At 40.0% G+C, this 12006-nt stretch overlaps 1 protein-coding gene across 11 annotated transcripts in view; it reads right to left on the bottom strand.

The window, feature by feature from the left end:
- CALD1 (caldesmon 1) overlaps positions 1–12006 on the bottom strand; it is a 202748-nt gene that overhangs the window by 2973 nt on the left and 187769 nt on the right. For 10 of the 11 annotated variants that reach the window (XM_055807422.1, XM_027782807.2, XM_055807426.1 and 7 more), the window contains 6 exons: positions 9682–9725; positions 9513–9591; positions 7120–7257; positions 6046–6138; positions 590–670; positions 232–265 (listed from right to left, as the gene is read on the bottom strand). In XM_055807422.1, coding sequence (XP_055663397.1) covers positions 232–265; positions 590–670; positions 6046–6138; positions 7120–7257; positions 9513–9591; positions 9682–9725 — 469 coding nt within the window. Of the gene's footprint in view, positions 1–231; positions 266–589; positions 671–2097; positions 2186–6045; positions 6139–7119; positions 7258–9512; positions 9592–9681; positions 9726–12006 lie in introns of those variants that run through there. The other variant, XR_008747697.1, reaches the window with a different exon arrangement.

The raw sequence follows: 12006 nt of genomic DNA, 5'->3' as shown, positions 1-12006 counted from the left end.
ATCAGTTGAACAAGGCTTTGCAAATGTGGCTGGAGCACTGCTAGTCCTTAGTCCCTCTAGAAAGATGATTTAGATTTATTTCTCAAACATTCCTGTTTTGATGATATCGTAAAGGAAGTGGTTTTTTTTCCATCAACATTAATGGTGTAGAATTTTAAAACACAGATATGCCTGTGCAAAAATGTGGACTGTTTCTATTTAAGATGCAGGTGTATTATTAGAATTACTTACCATTAGCCTCTGATTTTTTCCCCATAGCTGATACCTGTTTGAAAAAGTAATAACCCATTACTAAAGTTGAATATGGGAAAACATAGCTTTTTATTATGGAAAAAAAACCAACCCCATGCAAAGGGCAGATTTCCATGTGCAACACAGCTCTGCCAAATACGAATATAAAAGTTGCACACTGCCCATAGCTTTCTGCACCTCATTGTACTTACTTTTATAGATAAAAAGGCAGATTAGTAACAAAAAACACGTAAAGGCCTAATTTCAGCTGCCTGACTGTATAAGGGCAAACAGCACCTTCACCCTAGAAAGCCTCTCAGAGAGATACTATTCTTTCAACAACACACTGAAGTGTTACCTTAGAAGAAGAAGCTGTTTTTTCAACTGACTGCTTCTCCCAGAGATTACGTTTGCCGGATACGTCTCCTGGTTTTAAATCCTGTATTTTCAAAATAATGTCAGAGAACAGAAACCAACATTAGTTCAGGTTTATTTTAATTTGTTACAGAAAAGGTTAGAATGCGACTTCCTCATAAGAAAAACTGAGGAACATCCACCAGTGGCAAATGTTGCATTGTCTATCAATTATAAAGCTATTCAGAATGACACTTCACATAATGACTCCACACACAACACAAAATAATCCTGCTGCATCTATTTCGTATTGCACAGACTGGCCGTAACTTGGTACGTTAATCCCAGGGAGTACAGTGACAATTTACTGTCCCATTGGGTTTTTAAGAAAGACAATTCCAACTTTTGTAGAAAAAAATATTTTTTCAGAAATAGTATTTCTGTTAGGGAGGAGTTCAAAAGTAGCTTGTCTCAGTTATTTTAGATCAGAGTCAAAATATTTAATTTAAAAAACTAAAAAACTAGAGCAGGACTTTAATACTATAGAAAATCAGATCCTCCTCTGCATTCTTAAATATAGGTTTGTGAATTTAACACTGTAGTTGTCCATATCCATTTGATTTTCCATTACATCCTTTAAAACCTTAGCATGTACCGATCAATAGCCCAACAGAAAAAAAAAAAAGGTGAGGTAAAGTCATTAAAAAATAATAATAAAACCCTCTGAAAATGAATGTATATGGAAACTTTAAGAAAAATCAATAAAAATGTCAAGCTGCTTCTTGGGGGAAAGCAGGGCTACAAATCAAGGTAATATATGCTATATGCAATGCACCTGCTCAAGGACAGATGGATTGATATCTGCCTCTGTGATTGGCAAACAAAAGACTTGAAACAATTTTGGGCATAAGTACTCTCATTTTCAAAAACTGTCCAAGTCCTGCATGGTTTCCAGGATCTTGTTCTTGCCATCCATTAGATTCAGCACATAAGAATTTCAAACTCGGGATAGAAAAATGCCCAGTGATGAATGGAATTGTGATTTCTGGAAGACGTATTTGCACACAACAGAGATGCTCTAGAACTGGTCATAATTTACAGCCAAAGAGGGTTGCTGATGGTTGTCACCAAGTCAATTCTGTACCTCAAAAAAAGCAAGTTCAGCAGTAACAGAAGAAGGAAGGAAGAAAACAGCAAAATTGCAGTGGACCTTATCACAAAACCAATTTCATAATCCTGAAATCAGTTGGGATCTGTGATATAGGTTCACCACAAAACTAATTGTGATCTTTGCTCCTTCTACTTTTAATTGAATGTTGTTCCAAAAACCACAAGAATCTTGATGGTCACAAAAGCTTCAAATGATTATTTTGGTGTAATATGATGGGAGTATAAAGTTATTTGCTAACTAACAAATTCTAGGTTTCCCTATGATTTATTCTGGTAAAAAACGTAAAAATCACACATTACAGATGTATATCATTCTTCATAGTCAATTATAAACAGGTTTACCTGACAAACTTAGCAAACAGAGCCACAAAGAAGACTAGGAGGAGGGCAGGTTCCTTCAAGCAGAGATATTGAAAGAAGAAAAAACAATCTATTGAGAAAGAAGGAAATTAAGACATAGATAGAAACAGTTGGCTGAGGGGAAAACAAGAGGTTAGTTTTATAATATCTAAAAGATGCAACTTAAAAAAAAAAATAAAAGAGAAGAAAAACTGGAGGCAGATTCCGTACCGGTTTTCAGCAGTTGTGATTAAATACAGTGACTAAATGATGACTTTTGTTTTCATATTCATAGAATCATAGAATCATAGAATCATGGAATGGTGTGGGTTGGAAGGGACCTTACAGATCACCTAATTCCACCCCCCCTGCCATGGGCAGGGACACCTTCCACTAGACCAGGTTGCTCAGAGCCCCATCCAACCTGGCCTTGAGCGCTTCCAGGGATGGGGCATCCACAGCTTCTCTGGGCAACCTGTTCCTGTGCCTCACCACCCTCACAGTGGAGAATTTCTTCCTTTATACCTAAGCTAAATCTACCCTCTTCAGCTTAAAGCTATTCCCCCTTGTTCTATCACTACGTGTCCTTGTAAAAGGTCCCTCTCCAGCTTCCTTGTAGACCTCCTTTAGGCACTGGAAGGTGCTCTAAGGTCTCCCCGGAGCCTTCTCTTTTCAAGGCTGAACAGCCCCGACTCTCTCAGCATGTCTTCATAGGAGAGATGCTCCAGCCCTATGATCATCTTTGTGGCCATTTGTCTAGTGCCATTTCAAGTGCCCTAGGGCATCTAACACAGCCCCGTGGGGCTGGCAGATACTACACAGAATTCACAGAACACTCCGGACAGTAGCTGAAGATCAGGCACACTACCCTGGGGTGCCTCAGATAGCCTGTCTTTAGGCAAACGAACAAAGCTGCTGTAGAGCAGCATGCCATCCTCTCAAAGTCTAATGGCTCTTTAGATTCTGTGAAGTATTTTACTTGACCTCCAGCTGCTGCTCCAGAAAGGTGTTAATCTCTTACATATTCCTTGGCTTCCTGCAGACTTCAGATACTCCAGAGCATCTTACTCAGAACTAAACCCCAACACTTCAGTTATGACTGTTTATGCATCAGCATTGAGCTCCAGACGAAGACAACTAACTTTAGGTACGTTCATAGAGGTATCTAGGTGAGCCCTAGGCACTCCTGTTATAGTCAGTAGATAACTGGTAAACAGGAGTTGCTTCAGTTGTGTACAGAGCCACATCTAGTGTTATTTGAAATACCCACTAGTGTTCCAGCTCTTGCTCCAGAATAACGTGAGAATCCCACAGTGAAGCATCACATTTGCCAGAGCCATGTAAATTTTTCAAATACCTGAATGTGTTTCAGATAACAGTAGATTCTTAGATTTTAGCAAGCTGACAGCTAAACTATACACCCCATTCCCTCCACCCCACCCCCGCCCCTTGATGGCACTGACTAGGTTTCCATTAATTATAACGGAAATGCAGACAGCTATCATACCTGTAAATATGCTTATGTAGTCATGTATATTCAGTTGCCTCAATGGCAAACTGAATTCTACACTACAGAGAAGTATACAGTGAGAGGTGAATTTGAAAGGCTCAGAAAGGGCACCAATACCATGTGCTTTATCCTACAGCAAAGTGCATTGATCCAGGATTGGCATGGTGATCACCAGCCTGCTCTTTTTGGACAACATTGAGGAAGTTTGAGACATTTATTAATGTGCCATTCTTTGTGCAGGATTAATCTCATCCAACCTGAGATGTGTACAGCACAACAGTCCCCATTTGAGATGGATGTCTGAATGCCATTTGTAATTGAGGGAGAGAAACATACACCTAATTTACATTTCCACTTTCAACATTAGATGATTTTTTTTCACCAATATTTCCTCATTTTAAATGATAAAGAGAGGCCATTTCTTCAGCTGATATATACTAGTTTATCACCAGTTACTCCTATGCTGATTCTAATATTCTTACATATGTAAATTTCTTCTGAGTTTCAGTATAAAACATACCATTAATCAAAATAAAATTTTTAGGGTTATTTCAGCATAAGATTTTTAGGATCATTCACAGCTCTACTTCCAAGGTAAGAAGGCACTTTGTCCTGAGACCAAAAAGACAAATAAATGACTTTGAGAAAAACATTTATAAAATGTCACTGTAATATTACATTTTTTATATGCTCTGTTGGAGTCACACCTTCATGTTAAATATACATAACTCAAGATATTCGTTAGTTCTCCCTGCAAAAGGGAGTTTTGAATCCAAAATCCATCCTCTGCAGTCCCTTATTCCATTGGAATCTGATCAATAGGCTGCTGAAGCATGTGTGGCCAGCTCTGCCCAGCTCCACCATTTGCAACCCACAGATCGGGGCACAACCCAGGGAAGTTTGCCTATAGTTAACAAGGAAAAAAGGGCCAGATATATGGGGAAGAATATCAGATCTTGGTCCACCAGGACTATCATGCTAGCCCCAAAGGCACAGTCACCTGAGATCTTAGGCATGCTTACGTGAACTATACAAGCTTTCAAACCACATGGCTGCATAATCAGTTGGCAGGGAAGAAACCACTGGCTGTTTTTGTGTAGTTTACTCTGAGCAGTTAAAAAAACCCCAAACCAACACCAGGATTTCAATTTCTCACTCGATGCTTTTTTGTTTTGCAAATAAGAGTGCTTTACTGTTGAATGAAAGAGGAGAGAATGCCTGACTTTTCTACTGGTAGTAGTAGAACGCAGGCATACTATTTAGCTATGAGATTTTATTTAATCATCTGAGTGAACACTTACATACACAGAAAAATTGATTGAATTAACAAGGATAAGTCTGCTTAGCACTTGTATGGGCATCTCATAACCTGGAAATTGAAACCTTTTTAGTATTATCACTATATTCTAGCTATATTTGCATAACTTCTGAAGAACCAAATTACTTCTTTTGGATATTAAAAAAAAAAAAAAAAAAGTTGTTTTCTTTTTAGACTGGTTGATTCTGGCTGTGATGATGGTACACACAGGGTATCAACTGGGGTTACAGGTCTCATTGGGCCAACCAGGATATTTAAATGAGAGAAAAATGATTCATGTCCATAAGGACACAACCTCCATGTAGCTATCAATAAATACTGACATTAGGGACAACGCTGCAAATTTCAAGCTCCATTTTGGGACAACCAAGATTGTGAACTGAGAATGTGTTTTTCAGGCTGAATCTTTTATAAAGGGCAAGTGGACTGGCAGTAGAACACTACACAAGTAGATGGGAAGAATCCAGTTCTTTAATAAAATCCTAAATTGCATCATTAACACCACCAATGATGCCCTGCCATCCTCCAGTATGGACACCTACGGCTCCAGTTCCTCATCCATACCCTTCCCCAGCTCACTATCACCTGTTTCTGCTCCTTCCCACTTCCACACTGCTGCTTCCCACAATCCCAGCTTATTACTCTGACAGCATCTTCTGCTCTGATTCCTGCTTAAGTAATGGGCATGCTAAATGGCCTTCATTAGAAATGACATTTAGACTCTCAGAGGATTAAAGTATTTCAGTTGTGTTTAAAAATATACTTGGAAGATTTTTACAGGGCAAGAGCCAAAGCACAAGTGTTTCATCCAAGGTCTATGGCCATTAATTTCTAAATTAATGGTAAGGCTTTTACAGATGGTAAATTAATGTCCTTCTCTACCAGAGAAGCACTTCTGTGAGCACTGTATTTTTAGAGCACCCCTAAGCTTTAAGGTGAGAACTGCCCTGTTTCATCTCCCCTGTTTTCCGACTAGCCAGGAGTCAGCAGCCACAGGGCCTCTGTGAGCTGCCAAGAGAGGACAGGCAGCAAGGTTCCTCCAATGACCATTCAGTTGAGGAAGCACCTCTGGCCCGGGAGAGAATCCACCAACCAAAGAGATGGTTGTCGCAAGTTTACTTACGGAAGGTTTTGCAGGTGATTTGTTGCTCTCTGGGGTTTTAGTTAACCACTCATTGATACGACTGGAGACACCAACCTTCAGTCCAGCAGTTTCCTGCAAAATAATAAAATTTAATCAGAAGACTTTCAGAATAGCTTTTGCTGTATTTTCCATGGTTTAGATTTAAAAATAAAGCCAAGCCTGAGTTTAATATAGAGGTCCTCACTGAGACTATGGCTAGCTAAGAGTCATCCTGTGTGTGCTCTGAAGATATTGTCCCTATGGAGTACACAGTACTACTACCCTCTAGTTTTCATGAATTATAAATGTGGGCTGACCAAATCATATCCACTGTAGTGCTAACCCAGGAATAAATGTTATACTTAAACTTGCTGTTTCTGTCATAACCCCAGACCAACGGGAAAAAAGATCTTTAGCCTAGAAGAAGAGAGACCAGTCTAAGTCTACATTTTTGTTTCATTAAACTATTTTTTTTTCCAAAAAGTACATAACAGAGGAGTTAAGAGGCTTAAAATTTAAATCATTAAAATCAATCTTTAAAAGGTTAGAGCAAATTACTGAAATTTCATGGCTATCTGTAAAAACCTCCTTCAACTCATAGCTCAGATTTTTAGCTATGATGAATGCTCATCAACTCACATCAATTTCTAGAAAGGAAATGTTGCTTTAAGGTTTTACAAAAAGAATGTGTCTCAAAAATGCTTTAATGCATTATCTATAAAACATCATTATTATCTTGCCTGTTTAATCCTCCTCTGTGCCCCAAAAGAATCTTTCCCAATGCAAAGAATTTCTCTGTACATCACTTGAAGTACCCAGATACATTTGTCTAAGGAATCTGATGTGGCTCTGGAATGTCTCATAACATAGCTCAGTATGTCACTGAATTCTTCCATTATACTCAATATTGCAGCCACACAATTTTGTGAGTTTTCGAGGACTTCAGAGTCTTTTGGGACATTCTTCACCACTGATGTCAAGAGGAGCAGCCAGGCTTGCTCATAGGAACATGAATGGCAAGGTCAGGTCCGTAACATAATTCTTTATAATCACTATGTAAAATTAAACACATACCTTATTTGGTGTTCCTGTCCCAGAGGGTGATGAAAAAACATTCCCTTTCTCCCACATGCTTTTGATATTACGGACACCCTCAGCTGGAACTGGAAGGTCAGAGGCTGCTGGCTTAGCTGGTCTTGCAGCCTTGGTGCCCTGCAGAAGAATTGAGGCCAGTTGGCATTTGGCATTAAGAACTGGAGCTGCAGGATGGTTTGACTCTGGGGCAATGCTGAGGAACGCAGCAGCTGTAAGTGGTTTTAGCAATGATCACACAAAGAAGGAAAGGAGTACCCAGCTCAAGAGGTGCCACTAAGACTCTCCACCTTTTGATTTGCAGTTGCGCCCTTGACACGACTGGCGATGAAAACTGCAATCACTTAGATTTTTGCATTTGTTAGATTTCCAAAGCTCGTGGCAAACCACAGCTCTGCACATAACTGCTCCAAGGCTTGCATTTTTCCTCTTTCAAGTATTAGCACCTGCATCCTGTAAGCATGGCTCTTTCAGGGATACAGCTAAGGAAATCCTTATACAAAAGTAGGCGGAAAAGGCTGCCCTATCATTCAGCATCAGACTCTGCTTCATCTGTCCCAGAAAACAACCTCACAGCTCTGGATTCAAGCAATTACAGTATATTTGGAATGAGGTGTTCTTTAAAAGAGATGGGGATTGTTTGGGTATTTTTGCCAGCATGTGTTTTGCATGGTCACCAAAAACACTCCAGCTTACCAAACTGCTCCTGTTCCTTCTTTTCAAAATTCTTGTTCATTTTACCTGAGACAGATTTGAAGAGAATAGGAACCTGTACAAGCTGAGTCTTTGCCTCTGTAGTTGCAAAGCAAGTCAGGTTTGGCAGCTTCTGGAAAAATCAGAAACTCAACAAAGGAATAATTTCCAGTCACATGGGAGCTGTATGTAGCTGTGAAGGTGCACTGCCTGCCCTTTGCCATAGAGCTATGCTTTTTAATATCTAAACAGAGCATAAAGACTTGGGATCTTAGCACAGCCCTACTGAATATACTGACGAACCTAATGTAAGCTGGTGGGTGGGCTGGTTCACTGTTTATGGGTCGGCAAACCTTGACTTCACTATTACATATATTTCTTATGACAGACAGAGCTGTACCTCCAATCCATCCATCCACTCTGTTTGAGGAGTTCACCATCAAACCCCAGTGCCAAATTAAAGCCCTTGTCACTTCTAGGGTTGTTATGTCTCTTCCAGAAAAGGCACAAAGTGAAGCAGGAGGACAGAAGCTCTATGCTCCTACTTTGATGACACAGAGACTACCAGGTGCCATGCTGACATTCATCTCTAATGGAGGGGTTTGAGCTACCTTCAGCTTGACATAGGTGCTGCAGACAAGCCCAAGCCTTCAGCACTGTCATGGATACACTTTTTTCATCAAGAGCTCACACAGAGTATAAAACTCTCCAGCGCTGATAGGCTGCCTAGCAGAAAGCTTAAACAGGCAATAGTCATAGAAAAAAGCCTTTGTTAATTGATCTTTAATTACTAAGGTTTCCTTTAAGTTAAAGGATAATAACTCCTAACCAGTGGAGTGGAGTTAATGGAATACCATATTTGGACTCTATATGTGAACAAGAAGAGAAAACAAAATCCAGCAGGGAATGAAGAAGTGCTAGATCTTAATCACAGCCATCAAGATGATATCCCTTTTTATACTATTTTAGTCCCATGACACCAAGCCAGTCCAGTTGGCCTGCTATATTAATCAGTAGCTTTCACATTGCCTTTACTCACTGAGTTATAAAAATACCTACAAATCCCCAAAACAAATTAAAAAAGCAAACATCTATTTTTCCTTGGTCCTTGAAAAGAAAAAGCCCTCAGTTCTGGCTTCAAGGCGAATTACTAGCCACTACTTGTCAAAATCACCTAGGGCCAAATTCTGCTTTTTATTTTGATCCTGTTTTTCCTTAGTTACAACTTAACTCCCTAGTTCACGAAAGTGTCTTTCTTTGCCAAGGAATTTCACTCTGAAATGGCAGCTAGCAACACAGTCCCAGTTCCTTGCTATCCTAAATAAGCTGCTAAGTCAGCTTTGCCCAGGATGACTACCAGCCCTCTGCTGACAGTACTCTCATCAGCCAAGAAGAGGATGAGACTGTCACTCTGATGCTGACTGAGTTCTTCAAGAGCTACTCCAAGCTTACAAAGCAGACAGAGTAAATTGTAGCGTGAAAGGGAGGACACAAATCTGAGGTTTTGTTTAGATATATATCCAGATGTTGGTTATAGGCGTGCCTCAAGTATTTTATTTGAAGTTGCATTAAAAATGTTTGTGACCAAAAATCCCTGCAATTTTTGAACAGTAAAACATCGACTGATGAAAGTCCCAAAAGCCTTTAGTAGCTCGACCCACGGTGACCCAGAATTAACTTACCTCAATTGCACTAGTGTATTGCTCAAGTCTACTGTCAATCTTTGACACAACTGCTGTTGTGTGAGTGGGTTTCATACCACTGTAAAGAGTAGAAAAGAGAGAAATAAATTATTATTTCATCCAATTAAACACTGCTGTTTTGACCAAACCTGCTGTTTTATTGCTTTACCTCTTCTGAGCGGATTTGTTCAAAAATTCTGCTCGCTCCTCTATCTAGAGAAGAGAGAAACAAGAGCTGTAAGTTTAAAGTTAATAGAAAGGCAGCCTGTACAAGGCCAGGCTAAAACACCATTTTAAACATCAAAAGGTCAATCTGAAAGAGATTCACTCCAACAGAAATCACCAGACTCACACAAAGGTTTTATAGTTAGGAGCCTGTTATGCTACAGATTCATAAAGGTGGATATATTTTCTTCATTAATGTTTGCATCTTGTGTATTTCTTCAGTGCCTTATTTATAACAAGAGAACACACCACCAATACAGAAAGGAGAAAAGGAAGAAGTTAATCTTACGAAAGGGGTTGATATTCACAAAATTTATGTCAAATTTCCTCATATCTCCCGTATAAGAGCAAGTATGTATCTCTTGAGACAGACAGCAAATTTATTAAGGTTTTTCTGAGTTGAGACATCAGACTAAGCTAGGTTTGGAGTCAGCCACATGCCCTATCTCATGCATGGTTTTGTAGGACATTGACAATTTAATTTGAGGTCCAAAAAACAAGTCAAGACTGTATTCTGCTCATGTTCAAGCAGGGTCCCTGCTGAGTCAATATCTACCAGCTGTTATTATACAAACCAATATCTTACATTTCATCATTTTCTACTCTGTGTATAGGAAAATATTGTAATGTTTCCAGGAAAAAAGAATCATTAATGTCTCATAAGACTTAGGCCAAATCTCTTGATAATTTGAAAAGAAAAAGACTACATCCCTGAATAAAGTTTTTAAACATTCCACAATGTGGGGGGACTATTTGCATTCTGGGTCGAGAAATACTTTAATCAAACTTCCTCAAGCCTCTTCCACATTGCATTGTTCCACTTCTTGTCCCAGGCTCTACAGTTTCACTTAAGAGTAAAATATACACAAGCAGCTCCAGAGGATAGAAATTACTATTAATCAGCCTGGGTGGATTCCTGGGGATTCCCCAGTCTCAGTATGGGTTGTCCGTTTTCAAATTATTTAAACAGTGACTGCTGTGGCATTCGTGCCTTTAAAATAAGGCAATGACAGCCATTCCTTTAAATGGTTCTCCTCAGTGCCCTTAGCATCCAGGCTGTAACAGAGTACTAAACCCCACAGCCTTCCCATCAAAGGGCATGAATGCTTTATTTCTCAAGCCCATACAAGCAAAAACTCAGGCAGTTAGTATCAGCGCAGAATTTGCCAAACAGGCTCACTAGAGGAACTCCAGCTAGCATCAATCCAGCTCAAAGGCACCTCTACTGCTCTAAATAAATACGTATATACACACACAATTTACAGACTAATTTACATTAACAGTTTCAGCTGCCAGTATGTGATCTACATATAGTCCTGAGCGAGATGATGGGCTTTGCTCGGGTACGTACCAACGGTCCCAATGCACTGCTGTCACAAGGCGGCAGCAATACACCAAGCAGGAGCCGAAGAGCCACGCACAACCCACACCCACCCGGGGCCGGAGCTGCAGCTCTTCTGCCATACTTCACAGTTTATAACTTAGTTTCACCCAGAGGAAATACAGCCGGCATTGCCATAAAACGAGCAAGTACATTATTTGATTGAAAGTCACTAAACAGATCTACGATGGTAACATAAACCACGTCACCTCGCCTCGATTATGGTAGGGTAGGAAAAGTTTCCCACCACGCTGAGCTCTGGATCGTAACCAGCAATGCATCAAAATGATGAGTTATACCAACAAGTGCCACTGGTTTCTCCCCTGCTCTGTATGAATGGGTAATTCCTCAACTGCACCAGTAAAACCCTGGCTGGCAGCAAGGACAAACAATACGGACTATCTCAAAGAATCAGGACTCGAGGTAGCCATCTAATAATTTATAGCATCTTCTAGTTCATATGAACTGAGAATCCACTTGAAATCTTACAAAAGGGACAGGTCTTAAATGATGCAAACAGTACTGACTCCTAATAGTCTTCCAATGTTTAGCAGCAGGAAAGACGTTTCTACACAGAAGGAAAACCTGGCCTCAGTAGGCATTGGTGTAAGAGGGGAACAGGCTGGGGGCAAGAGACACATGTGTTCTTGGGGTTGTAGTAAAAAGTCAAAGATTCATTCCTTACCCACTGGAAAGAATGGCCCTCAGAGCACATGCGATGGTATCAGGAATAAGTCAGGGATTGTTCAAAACAGGAAAGTGAGGAAACAAACCAGAAAATAAATTAAATAGGAAAGCAGAGTTAGGAAGCAACCCTCAGAGCTGAACATGATCCTCTGCCCAAGGAAACAGGTGCCTTGCGTGAATGGATAACACATTTTCTGCACA

Source organism: Falco peregrinus, chromosome 6, assembly GCF_023634155.1.
Source record: "Falco peregrinus isolate bFalPer1 chromosome 6, bFalPer1.pri, whole genome shotgun sequence".
Lineage (NCBI taxonomy): Eukaryota > Metazoa > Chordata > Aves > Falconiformes > Falconidae > Falco > Falco peregrinus.
The sequence above is the reverse complement of the archived record's forward strand: the minus strand, read 5'-3'. Positions and strand labels throughout refer to the sequence as shown.